General features: G+C 35.9%; 1 protein-coding gene across 1 annotated transcript in view; it reads left to right on the top strand.

Moving 5' to 3' along the window:
• The window catches only part of ADAMTS6 (ADAM metallopeptidase with thrombospondin type 1 motif 6), a 264,059-nt gene that overhangs the window by 167,383 nt on the left and 84,616 nt on the right, over positions 1-12,060 (top strand). The window contains exons 12-13 of the mRNA XM_082652300.1: positions 6,867-7,012; positions 9,159-9,222. Coding sequence (XP_082508426.1) covers positions 6,867-7,012; positions 9,159-9,222 — 210 coding nt within the window. The remainder of the gene's footprint in view (positions 1-6,866; positions 7,013-9,158; positions 9,223-12,060) is intronic.

Below are 12,060 nucleotides of genomic sequence, written 5' to 3'. Positions count from 1 at the left end.
CCTGCATTGGCAGGCAGACTCTTAACCACTGCGCCACCAGGGAAGTCCGATGATAATGAATAGTTTTATACTTACACTATGCCGGGCACATATTTGTTCTGTTTACCACTGACAAAAATCCTATAAGGTGGGTACTGTTTTAACTCCATTTTACAGATGAAGAAAGTGAGACTTGAAAGCCTAGGATTACATAGCAATTTAATAGTAGAGCTGAGATTCCAGCCTGGGTCTTTCTGATTCCAAAGAGGAAAACTTTACCCCCTCTATACTGCCTCTGATTATACTTTACTTTCAGGTGGGAAATTGTGTAGAATAAAAAGCAGATTTTCATTGTCACAGGAATAGTGAGTCACTGAGCCTGAGATGGGTTAACAATATGTTTTACCCTTTATTACTAAGTGTATTTTTCATTTGTTTACCTGTAACAGTTTGTTACCTCTGGAATCACGATAAAAAAGGCACCCAGACAGAACGTTAAGCTAAGAATATATGATAGTGTTAAAATTGGCAAAATAATCAATCTCCACTTTAAAATGAGAGAAAATCTATTTTTACATATTTCATAGAGATATTGTGAGGATGGAATGAGATAATATCTCAGTGAGCTTTTTGTTGCCTTCCTCAGAGGGATGGTGTTAATTTATATTACTAGAGCATCATCATTACTTTTCATTATTATGTGCCAGCCTTAGATGATGGTGGGCAGAAAATTCTTTGCCAGACTGTCTTAACTGGCAGTAATGAGCATAACAGACTATAAGCATGAATTTGTGTGTCTCAGAAGCATGAATGGTATATCCACGACCTCTGATCTTAACTCTGAATTTCAAAACTACTCTCATCAGAAGGAACAAGAAAGAACCTACATCCTGTCTAGCCAGCAGGAAAAAACCAAAGCTGCTCATAGCTTTTTGAATAAATCTTTTTTTAAAAGGTTGGGGGGAGGGGAGAAATATGGCTCAAGTGATAGCATAGACATATCCAGAGGACTGGATCCACAATGATCTCGTCAAACTCTGGCTGCAAAAGATATGGGATCTTTGCCCGGGGGCGCAGTTCCACAAATGTTCCATGTAAGTATGGGAACTGTTCCATGCACATTTAGCAGATGGAGTAAGAAATATGGCCAAAAAATTAAAAACTGATCTTTGCGTGAGTCCTGGGGGGTCTGACATCGCTATTACAGCCATTGGATGTTTGCCTGAATAAGCCATTCAAGGACTGAATAAGAACCATATGGTCTGAATGGATGTGCTCAGGGACAGTAGCATTAACCAAAGGAGGAAATTTGATGAGCCCAGACAGTGTGCTGGTACTGTGTGTCCATGGGTCACGCTTCTACAAATCAATCAATATAACTTTCAGCCAAAAGAACTTTTCTTAGACATGGCATCAACAATAGCCCTTTGGACAGAAATCGGAGGGATGCCATATTTGATGAAATGGTAAACAAAGATCTACACTATAAAAACTCTGATAGCAGTGTTGGCATTATTACTGGACGGGATATTAAGGATAATCAAAACCCAGTCCAAGCTCTGATGGTGACCACAAAGAAGGTTTCAAATACTTGGTTTATTGCCAAGAGATTGATTTAATGATTCTACAAGCCCCAATTAGAGACATAACCCAGCATTTGGGCTTACATATACATGACATTGATTGCTAATATTTTTGCATGGGAAACACGGGGCTGGATTAGAATAGGATTATTACATGCCCTTCTAAAGCACTGGATATATAATAGGACATTTGCAGCCTTAGATCTTAATTCATTTAAAGTAGAATGTAAAATGTTTCGACTGAGTCCCAAACTATAAACACAAGAAGTGAAGAAAGAATGACTCTTCCAGTTGCTCTAGAAATTTAAATAGTATGGGATGACAAGTTCTGATTTAGAATTTCGGCTGAAATAAACTTTAGCATTCCCGCACCTGCAGAGCAGAAAGATAAGGCTTTTAATAGCACTGTGCTCCAACTCTCAGCTTTTCTGATTTAGGAAGAATGTTCTATATTGAATCACCAATATCACTTCCTTTAAAATCTTAGGATTTCCTTAGAGGTATCTTATTCCAGATGCTGCCTAGACCCAGTGCTGGCTGTGGTACAAGATCTACCATAATCACATCCTAAAATATATCTAGTTTTAAAAAATTATTTAAAAATACTGTATATATACTCATTTTGAAATTTTCCTTTGTAGAATTCTGACAAATTTTCAAAGTTAGATTTTTTGATTTATAATATATCTTGCTTAAGACAATTCCCTGATGGAGATCATGAAATTCAGTGGCCTAACAGAAAGAGATGTTGTTTAATGATTAATAAGTGTTTCTTAAGAAAATAAGTGTTTCACTAGAATATATCATCTTTCTAGATAGTTTTAAAGACATATTTCTTTTATTTAGAAGGAATGTGAAAAGCAAGAATGGGCAATATGAATTTTTATTTTTGAATGCGATAGTTTCACTTCTTTCACCTTTCTGAATCTGGTTAAACACACCTGAATTAGCAAAAAGAAAGCCAGATTTATCCAATTTATCTGGATCATTTAGGCTATAGTAATATGACTGATATTTAGAATAGTCCAAAATCACTAGATTGGATATAACCCTTGGGAATAAAGATTAAAAACTAGTTTCCATCTGAATATTGAACTCTTCTAGTTTAAGACATGAAGTAAAATTCTATGCCTATGGAAATAGAGCTTTTACAGTTTGGCACCTTTAGATTTAAAAAAAAGGGTAAAAATAGAAAATACAAAACTCAAAATTCTCACCTTTAATGTGCTTGTAGGATTTTATACTTGAATCTACTTTATTTGGTGTAATCCAATTATATTAATTATGACTTACATTAAAATCTTAGTATATATTGGTTAATATAGTCATCTAGAAAATTAGCTCAAATAACTGGATTCACCTGAAGTTCCCTATAGGTTTCTAAAAAAACTTATTAAGTTAAATAAGTTTCTTCTCTTAAAATCATGTACTACATCAAGATACTTAATACTACCAGAAGGAGAAGTAGCAAAAATTCCAAGGAGATCCTTTCCTATAAACACAAGGTGAGGGGAAAGCACAAAAGAACATTTTGCTAGAGAGCAAAATTAAACAAGTTGTTTGATAGATTTTTAACTTGAGGGTATGTCTGTATAGAACTAATTTCTGTAGTCATCCTAATCCAAATCATATTATAATCAAAAACTAAAGTTAGTCCCCATTTTGTAGTCAGGGAAACTAAAGAAAAGAAACAAATGACTTGCTCTGGACCAAAGAAAGATATTGCTAGAATGAGAACTCAAGTTTGTAACACAGGATACCCACAGACTGAAGTCATCCCCACACAGACTGAGTTGTTAATTAGTTGTTAAACTAGACACTAGTCTCTTGTCAGCTGCTAAATGACTGATACTTATTATTATGAATTCTTCATTCTTTACCCATTAATCTATGTTATTTAACTTTCTGATATAATTGTCTATTATAACTCTATGGAATAGATATAATCAATAGCATAAATTTATGCAGTAAAAGGTTTTAGCAAACCACTTATAGAATACTACTGCTCTGTAGATATTAACTAATGGTAAGAACTGAGCAACATTTTACAAACTGAATATTTGTATTTATCTTTTACCTTCAGAATAAGTTTTAAAAGGAAAACAAGAGAATTTATGTGAGTTCTTTCCCTGTGCTACATTTTGTGTGCATCTAGGACACATGTAAAACAATATTATTAAATACTTTAGAATCTACATCTTTCAGTGTTTTTGTGACCTTCACAATTTTGTCTCCTGAAAAATGCAAAAACTGAGAGTTTTTTCCTCTACTAATTATAAGAATACTCAAGGAGGTATGAAATAACATGTGGTTGTATACTTGCAGCTACGTGGGTTTTTTAAAAAATCTCTAGTGTTATTTTGTATTTTAGGTAGTAAAAACAGTTCAGTAAAATATACTAATGTATTCTTTAATGTCTTCAAATATGTAATCCTGCACATCCAATTGATTTTTTTTCCACTTGTTTTTTGTGTGTATTTGGACAGCTAATCCTTTTCTGCCAGTAAGTGACCTTGGGCAAGTCAACCTCCTTCAGGTTCTGCTTTCCTCATGTGAAAAAATGAAGTGCTTAGACCACATGAATTCTAAAGCCTCTTTGAGCTTTAAGTACAGCTCTGTGATTATGTAAAATAAATGTAAAATCAAATTTTATTGTTATTTGAAATCAGTAATGCTAAGTTTCCAACTTGAAGAAAATAGGCAAATTTTAAGATTTGGAATTTTTTAGTATTAAGTGTCATTAATTGAAACCAAAGGAAAAGACAGTAATTGCTGGTAAATACTACATTGCTCAGTTACTCTCATAGGTGCAGGCATAAATATTCTTACACATAGCTACTTGTAATAACAAAAATGTAAAACTGGAGATTATTTGGTCCACTGTTGTGACTTTTATATAGATGAAAATCTAACGCAATTGGTATATCATTATGCACATGGTTGGTCTTCAAGATCAGTTAGGTAAATCATAAGCTGGCAGCTGGAACATTCTCCCTCTCACATGTACATTATTAGCAGCCCTGCTCCCAGAGTTGGTACTGTATTATCAGTTCAGCCAACTACCTCTGCTTCATCATTTTGGACAGATGATTTTCTTTTTCTTCATGGTAATTTTTGTTGCCCAAAACTTGTAATCTTTTTTAATGTCCTACTTTAATATTTATTAGATTTAGGGTCAGAATGTTTGGTCTTATAGCCAACCAAATTTTGACTTCCTCTTGCCTAATTGCTTAGCACTTTTCTTAAGAAGTCCTTTATGTTGTTACAACTACTGTAATATTCTCTGAGTGCCAACTACCAGGGAAGCAAAGATGAATATGACTATCTTTACCCTCCAGTATCTCCAGTTCCTTCCTGAAATGTAGTAACCAAAACAGGACACAGGATTCTATAATTTAATGTATTCATTCATTCAATAAAGTTTTGTTGCATATCCACTACATTCTAGGCACTGTTCTAGACATTCAACATTTCCAATTAGAACATTCTGTGATGATAGAAATGTTCTGTATCTGCTCTGTCCAACATCATAGCCGCTAGGCCACATGTGGCTATGGGAGCCCTAGAAATGTAGCTAGTGGGTCTAAGGAACTGACTTTTTAATTTTAATTAATTTAAATTTGAACAGCCACATTTGGCTCTCAAGGCTTTTACATACTAAGGAGAGGAGACAATAAAAATAATAAGGAAGTAATCTGAGAAATAAATAGGGTGATTTAAAGTAGGTGTAAGAGGGGGCTAAAACAGGAGGATGTAATCTCTATACATCCTGGAGTAGGGGGAGGGGAGGGTGGAAGGGATAGTGAAGTACAACCACTTCAGAATAAGAGTGATCAAGGAAAGACCTCTCTGATTGAGTGACACCTGACCTGAGACCAAACGATGAGAAGACAATATAAGGAATCTGAAGATTATTCCCAGGAGGACCAGCAAATGCAAATGCCCTGAGGAGAGAACAGGTTTAGTGTATGGAGGAAAAGAAATAAGGCCAGTGTGTCTGGAACATTCTGTACCAGAAAGAGAATAAGGCTGGAGAAGGAGGCAGAGGCTAGGTCACAAAGGCCACCGTTGACCAGAGTTAAGGGAAGGAGGAAACCACCACAGTCTTTTAAGCCAAAAAGTGACATAATGCCATAATATGTTTTTAAAAGAGCTCTCTGATAGCTCGCTGGAGAATAGGTTGATTATACATAGAAGAAAGTGAGGCAGGGGGACCAGATAACAAGCTGATCTATTTGCTAGTTTGGTCTAGAGTGGTAGTAGTACAAATGGTGAAAGTGAAAGAATTCTGGATATGCAGAATTAATATAATAAACTGATTACTTTCAAAGCATCACATGTCATAATCCCTTTACATTTTAATATAATGGTTGAATTTTTATTTAACAATCTAACATTGCTGACAGTTACTCAACTCTAATAATGTTCCCTATTGTTATTCATATAAACAAATGACTTTCATAGCATCAGTATGGTTCATCAAATTTTGATAACTCAGAAAAATGCACCAATAAAAGCCTAGCCTAATGCTTGGTTTAAAAAAAAAATCATTTTTACCAATTCTGCAAATTAGATTTATCATGTTAGAGTTATGAGCTGATTATGCGATGTCTGCATCTCGATAAATTATTCCTGACTTTCTACTTATGTGCAGTATGTGTGGTTTATTGCAGAGAGTAAAGCTGAGAAGAATTCCAGTACACATGTTCATGCAGGGACTATACACATGGCTAGTCACTGTGTATAAGGGTTTTTTTGTACCCTGTCCCTAGTGTCTTGGCATTGCTTTTATTATGTCTGCAGCAGTCATGTAGATGAAATGCCACAACACATTCTTTTACTATTGTAGCCTCAACCGGCCTTTTTTTTTTTTTTAAAGAAAAAGCAATTACCATCATAAAAATTCCTTACTGGGGAACTTTCCATATTGCGTTATCATTCCATGAGTCTAATAATAGTGGAATATAAAGAAAAAAATGTTTTAATACTAAAATATCTAAAAAAGAGTTTTGAGGTCTCTATAATGAGAAACACTAAAAGTCTGGAGGAGAAGAAATAAGGAAAAAAGAAGTAAAGTCAAGTTTTTTAGACTCCTGGTACTTGTTAGAGATTTATAAATCATTGCCTAGCTAAAGATAATTTGCAAATCACATGCACCTTTACCAATGTCTAAACACAGTTAAAGAACTCTCAGTCTGTTATCTATTGGGAGAATGCTAATGCCTGACCCTTATGTATTTATTTCTATCCTGATAGCTCTATCTGCCTAAAAGCTAATTCTCTGTTTTCTGTGAAATCTTGCAGTGGTGTTATCAGGGAGATTGTGTTCCTTTTGGCACTTGGCCCCAGAGCATAGATGGGGGCTGGGGTCCCTGGTCACTATGGGGAGAGTGCAGCAGGACCTGCGGGGGAGGCGTCTCCTCATCCCTAAGACACTGTGACAGTCCAGCGTAAGTAGCTAAAGTAAGCCGGAGCCAACAAAAAGACACAGTTGGAAATGATTCAAAGCTGTGGTTTCACATGTTATCTGTAAAAACGTTTCACTAGTGAGCCAAGTGCTTGTCTTCAGAACAAGCAATAGGCACTGGAAAGTGGAGGAGCCTTGTTAGACAGACTTTCTTTTTCTTCTTTTCACCTTACTATGTAACTAAAAATAAAAGAAAAAGAAAAAAGAAAAGCATTGTGTATCTATCCCAGATATAGCCAGACTTTTAATCTAGTAATAATCAGATAGATTTCCTCCTCCAAAAACTACTGAATTATGGATGAATCCAGGTCTTGTCTTAGCTACAGTACCATTATTCCCAGGAAGCATAAGGTCTTTTCACATGTCACATAAAATTATTACTGCTACATTAGTATTAAAAGGACCAATGAGAGCACTTTGAGGGTTGAAATGCCTTGATTCGCATCACAAATCACAATGAAAAGAATACTGCCCATGTGTTAAAATAGTTTCCATTCACATGCCCCCATTAATCACCTTCCGGAGCTGCATCCACTTTTCTCCTCACGATTGTTTTATGTAGGTCAGACTGCTCCTCTCCCACCACTCTTTTTCTCCAGCCGGAGTCCCCCTGGCATAAAGCCAGCCCCATCAGTATTTCTTGCTAGCTGTATTGCTTCTCCCTTCCACCAGTGCCCATTGCAGGTGGATGATTCCTTTAGTTGGTCTTGCGTGTCCTCCTGGAGACTAAACTGCTCCTTAGCTGCTTCATGTCGAGTGCTCCCATTTCTTTCTAGAGCTCAGGTTGAGGACCTTCTTTCCTGACAATTATTTGGTGCAGAATGGTGTTATAATATCACTTCTGCTTTTTTCCCCCTGCTGGAGTAGAAGATGGTCTATTTTTATTGTTTATTTTTTCTCATTTTAACTCAGGATACCTGTCTTTGGTTCCTCTCTCTAAATGTCTCTTTTCTTCTCTTTTATTCTTTTTAGCTTGAAATTGTTTCCCTTTGTATTAGTTCTGTGTTTTCATTCTCCCACTTTCTATTATTACCATCCTGCTAAACAGAGCTGTCACCCACTCATAAAACAGCATTGCCACCACCGTCCCCACTACCTTGTTTTTGTCTGACCAACACATTTCTCCCAGCTGGTTCAAGCTAGGCCATTTCTTTCCCTTGCTTAAAGTCAGCATTCACTAGCATTCAAAATATATTCAAAGTGTAACTTTAATTATCTCATTGATACCAGTGGGCCAAAATTATAATTGAGACTTGATCTTTTTAAAACAAGTGCAGAATAGTTAACCTAAGTTCAACTGCAGGCTACTGTAATTTAATAATCAAAAGTATAAAACCCTATGATAATAAATAATATACCCAAATACTTAAGAGAATGACTTGGACCTCTTTTAAAAGAACAAGTTAGTTTTTTCCATTCAAAAATTGCATGTCCAAATAATAGCATATGACTTTCTCTAATGTTAAAGACTCCAAAAATTAATTTATGTATAACACATATTTAACATCCTAATTTGAATGTAATATAAAGTATCTATATAATGTAAGCCTATCTTAGATTTAGATTTAATTTTTTGAAACTGAAGTTTTTAAAACTTCATGTAATATTTGAATTGAGATAGAAATTTATTTCTGAATTAAAAACTTTGAGCTGAAGCTATTTCCAGGGAGTTATTTTGTGTCCTTTCCTTATTTCCAGTCTGGAAAAAAACACAAACTTTCCATTTTCTACTTGATGAACATATAGTATCAGATTATGTGTTTTGTTAAATATGATTCAAATGGCTTTTCATTATAAATGATTTTTAAACTCATTGTGTTGAGCTGAATACCTGTTTACTATGATAATTAGAAAATACATTGATTTAATTACATTTTCTTAAGAATGTATATCATCACAATTAAGAGCCTTATAAAGTTACTCATGGTAGATTGCCTTAATTTTTTGTTCAGCAACCATAATCATTATTGCTAACTAACGCCAGCATGATTATTATTTTAATAACTAATAAAACGTCAGATTTTTTATTTTCTTAAAGTAAATGTTAATATGTTTTCATCAAGCAATATATATACTGTTTATGTGGTTAGATATATTATATTCACATGTTAAACAAAATGTGTTTGCAGACCTTCAGGAGGTGGAAAATATTGCCTTGGGGAAAGGAAACGATATCGCTCCTGCAATACAGATGTAAGTAAAACCAAACTCTGCTATGAAAAATTAGCTTACATTTCCCCTAGAGCAGGGAAATTTTTTAAATTGTGAACTATTTGATCAGAAATCCATGTGCGTGAGGGTCACATGAATTTTTGAAACTGAATGGAACCAGCTTCAAGTCCATCAATTCCTTTAAGAATCAAGAGAAAGCTCCAGCACTAGAAGCAAATACACTCTCCCCCAGTAGGAGTCAAGAGAGAGAGACACGCACCCTGAACTTCCCTGGCTCCCCAACACTCACAACTTTGCCACCGTTATCTTTCTTGAGTTCAAGAAACAAGGATTAATCTTTATTCCATTTTATGTTTGCCGTGGCAAGAAGTCCCAGAATTCCATGTCACTCCTCATCTCTTGCCATCCAATTCCATAAATCTCTGCATATCCCTTCTTCTGTTTCTCATCCCTGCCCAACCACTGAAACTCTTCTGTGCCCTCAGAAGCTCGTGGTCCATCATCAGCAAAATCCCTTACATCCTGACATCTCTGAATTTTTCTTCCCTTCACCTTCTTGTTCTAATGGAAACTGGCTCTCCTCTGAAGATACTGCTTCCTCTGCAGGCCTCTAAAGTTAAGGACATGTATTTTCTCCCTTAGCTCTTGAAAGACTGGGCCTGGAAGTGAATTGACTATCTTCTTTATATCTTATTACTCCTCCCAGATAATTTTTCCTTCCTCCTATCTAAAAAACACAGCTTTTAATTTCATATCATCAGACTATTACCCACACTCCCACACTATTCCTCACTCTTACGCTCTCCAACCCTATGCCTATCCTAATCCTTGTTTATTCATAAACATGTGGATGATTTTTTCAACATCTTCTCTTCTGGGTTTTTCCATAACCATACAAACATGCTGTTATTTCTCCTATCTTGAAAAAACAAAAACAAAAATACTTACCATATCTAATTCCTCTTCTCATTTTTCCCTAAAATTGCTCATATAAAGTTTTTGCCTCCAACATTCTAGTGAAAATGTTCCTGCCAAGTCAAAGATGTTTTCCATGTTGCTAAACCCAATAATCAGTTCTGAGTGTTTATTTTACTTGATCTTTACCAGGCTTCCATGACACTGTAGCTTTTTGGTTGTCCTTCTATATTGCTACTTATTCTTCCTCATTCTCCTTTGCTGGTTTCTATTCTTTTCTCCGACTTCTTAATGTCAGAGTACCCAGGACTTACCCCTCTTTTTCTCTGCCATACCAATACTCATTTCTTTGGTGATCTCATCCAGCTTCATTGCTTATGATACCATTCATATGTTATTTGACCCCAAATTTATATTTTCATCCCAGACTTCTTCCATGGATTTCAGACTCATGTCTTACCATTTATTAGACTTTTAATAGACATGTACTATTTAACATGTCCAAATGCTGTCTCCAAAACATTTCCACAACCATGTTCTTCCAGCAGTTTTTCCCATCTCAGATGTCAACTTCATCTGGCTCAAGCCAAAAACCCTTGAGTCATTCTTGATTCCTTTCTCTGTCTCACAGACTATATCCAATCCCTCAGAAAATCCCATTGGCTTTGCCTTCAAAATATATCATAGATCTGACTTCTTCTCACTGCCTCTACTGCTGCCTACCACTCTTTCACTGGATTACTCTAAGTGGCTTTTTCCGTGGGTTTCCAGATGCTACTTTTGCTCCCTACAGCCCTCAGTATAAGAGGCAGAGTGATTCCGTTTCAGTATATCCTTTACCCAAGACCTTTCGATGGCTCCCTGTTTTACTTAAATCCAAAGTTCTTACAAAGGCCTGCAAGGCCTTCACAATCTGGCCTTCTATTACTTCTCTGAACTCATCTTTTATTATATTTCTCCTTATTCACTCTGCTCCAGCCACACGGGCCTCCCTCCTTGTACGTGCCAGGCATGCTCCCACCTTAGGGCTTTTGCATTGGCTGTTCCCTTTGCCTTGTATACTCTTCCAACCCAAATATCTACATCACTAACTCCCTTACCTCACCTTTACTCGGCTGTCATCTTCTCAGTGAGGCCTGGCTTGAATACTGTATTTAAAGTTGCAACCCTCCCTACTCCCTACACCCCTGGGATTCCTAATCTTCTTTACCCTGCTCTATTTCCCCTCATACTACCTCTAACACACTCTATAGCTTATTTATCGTATTTAATTCTATTAAATTTACATCTTGAATTCATTACATGTAGCTTCAATTACAATGATTATATTGTTTCAGGCATTATTTATTCATTCACTCAACAATAATTGAGTGCTTACTGTTTATCAGACTGTGATAGAGTGAGAGAGGCTCTGCCCTCAAGGATTTTATAATTTCTTGGGAAGTCGCAGAAAATCACAATGCAGGGTGATAAGTGATATGATATGATAGAATAAGTATGGAATGCTATAAAAGCATGTGGAATTGTCACATAACCTAATTAGGGATTTAAGGATTTCTTCCCATGGGAAGCTAACGATCTGAAAGGGCAAATTGCAGCTGACCAGAAAAGAAGGAAGTGACAATGAAAGCATTCTAGGCACGAAGAAAATTAAGTGCCAGGTGGGTAGGTTAAAAAATTTAGCCTCAGATTTATGCTTTAGATAAAAATGGGTTAGGGAAAGGTGAGATTACAACAGAACAGTAAACAAATCAAGAAGAATTTAAGGATACTGGTGAGAATGATGAGCTGAGCCATTCACTCTATACTAGGGAATGACAGTGGAGTCTAAAGAAGGCTAGCGTGGAGAACATTAAGGATGTAACTTTGAAAAATGCATAAAAGTTAAAGAACCAGTATTGTAGGAAAAACAGGGTGAGAGAGATAGCAGGTGAGGGGATCAGA

Source organism: Grampus griseus, assembly GCF_964374135.1.
Source record: "Grampus griseus genome assembly, chromosome: 3".
Lineage (NCBI taxonomy): Eukaryota > Metazoa > Chordata > Mammalia > Artiodactyla > Delphinidae > Grampus > Grampus griseus.
The sequence above is the reverse complement of the archived record's forward strand: the minus strand, read 5'-3'. Positions and strand labels throughout refer to the sequence as shown.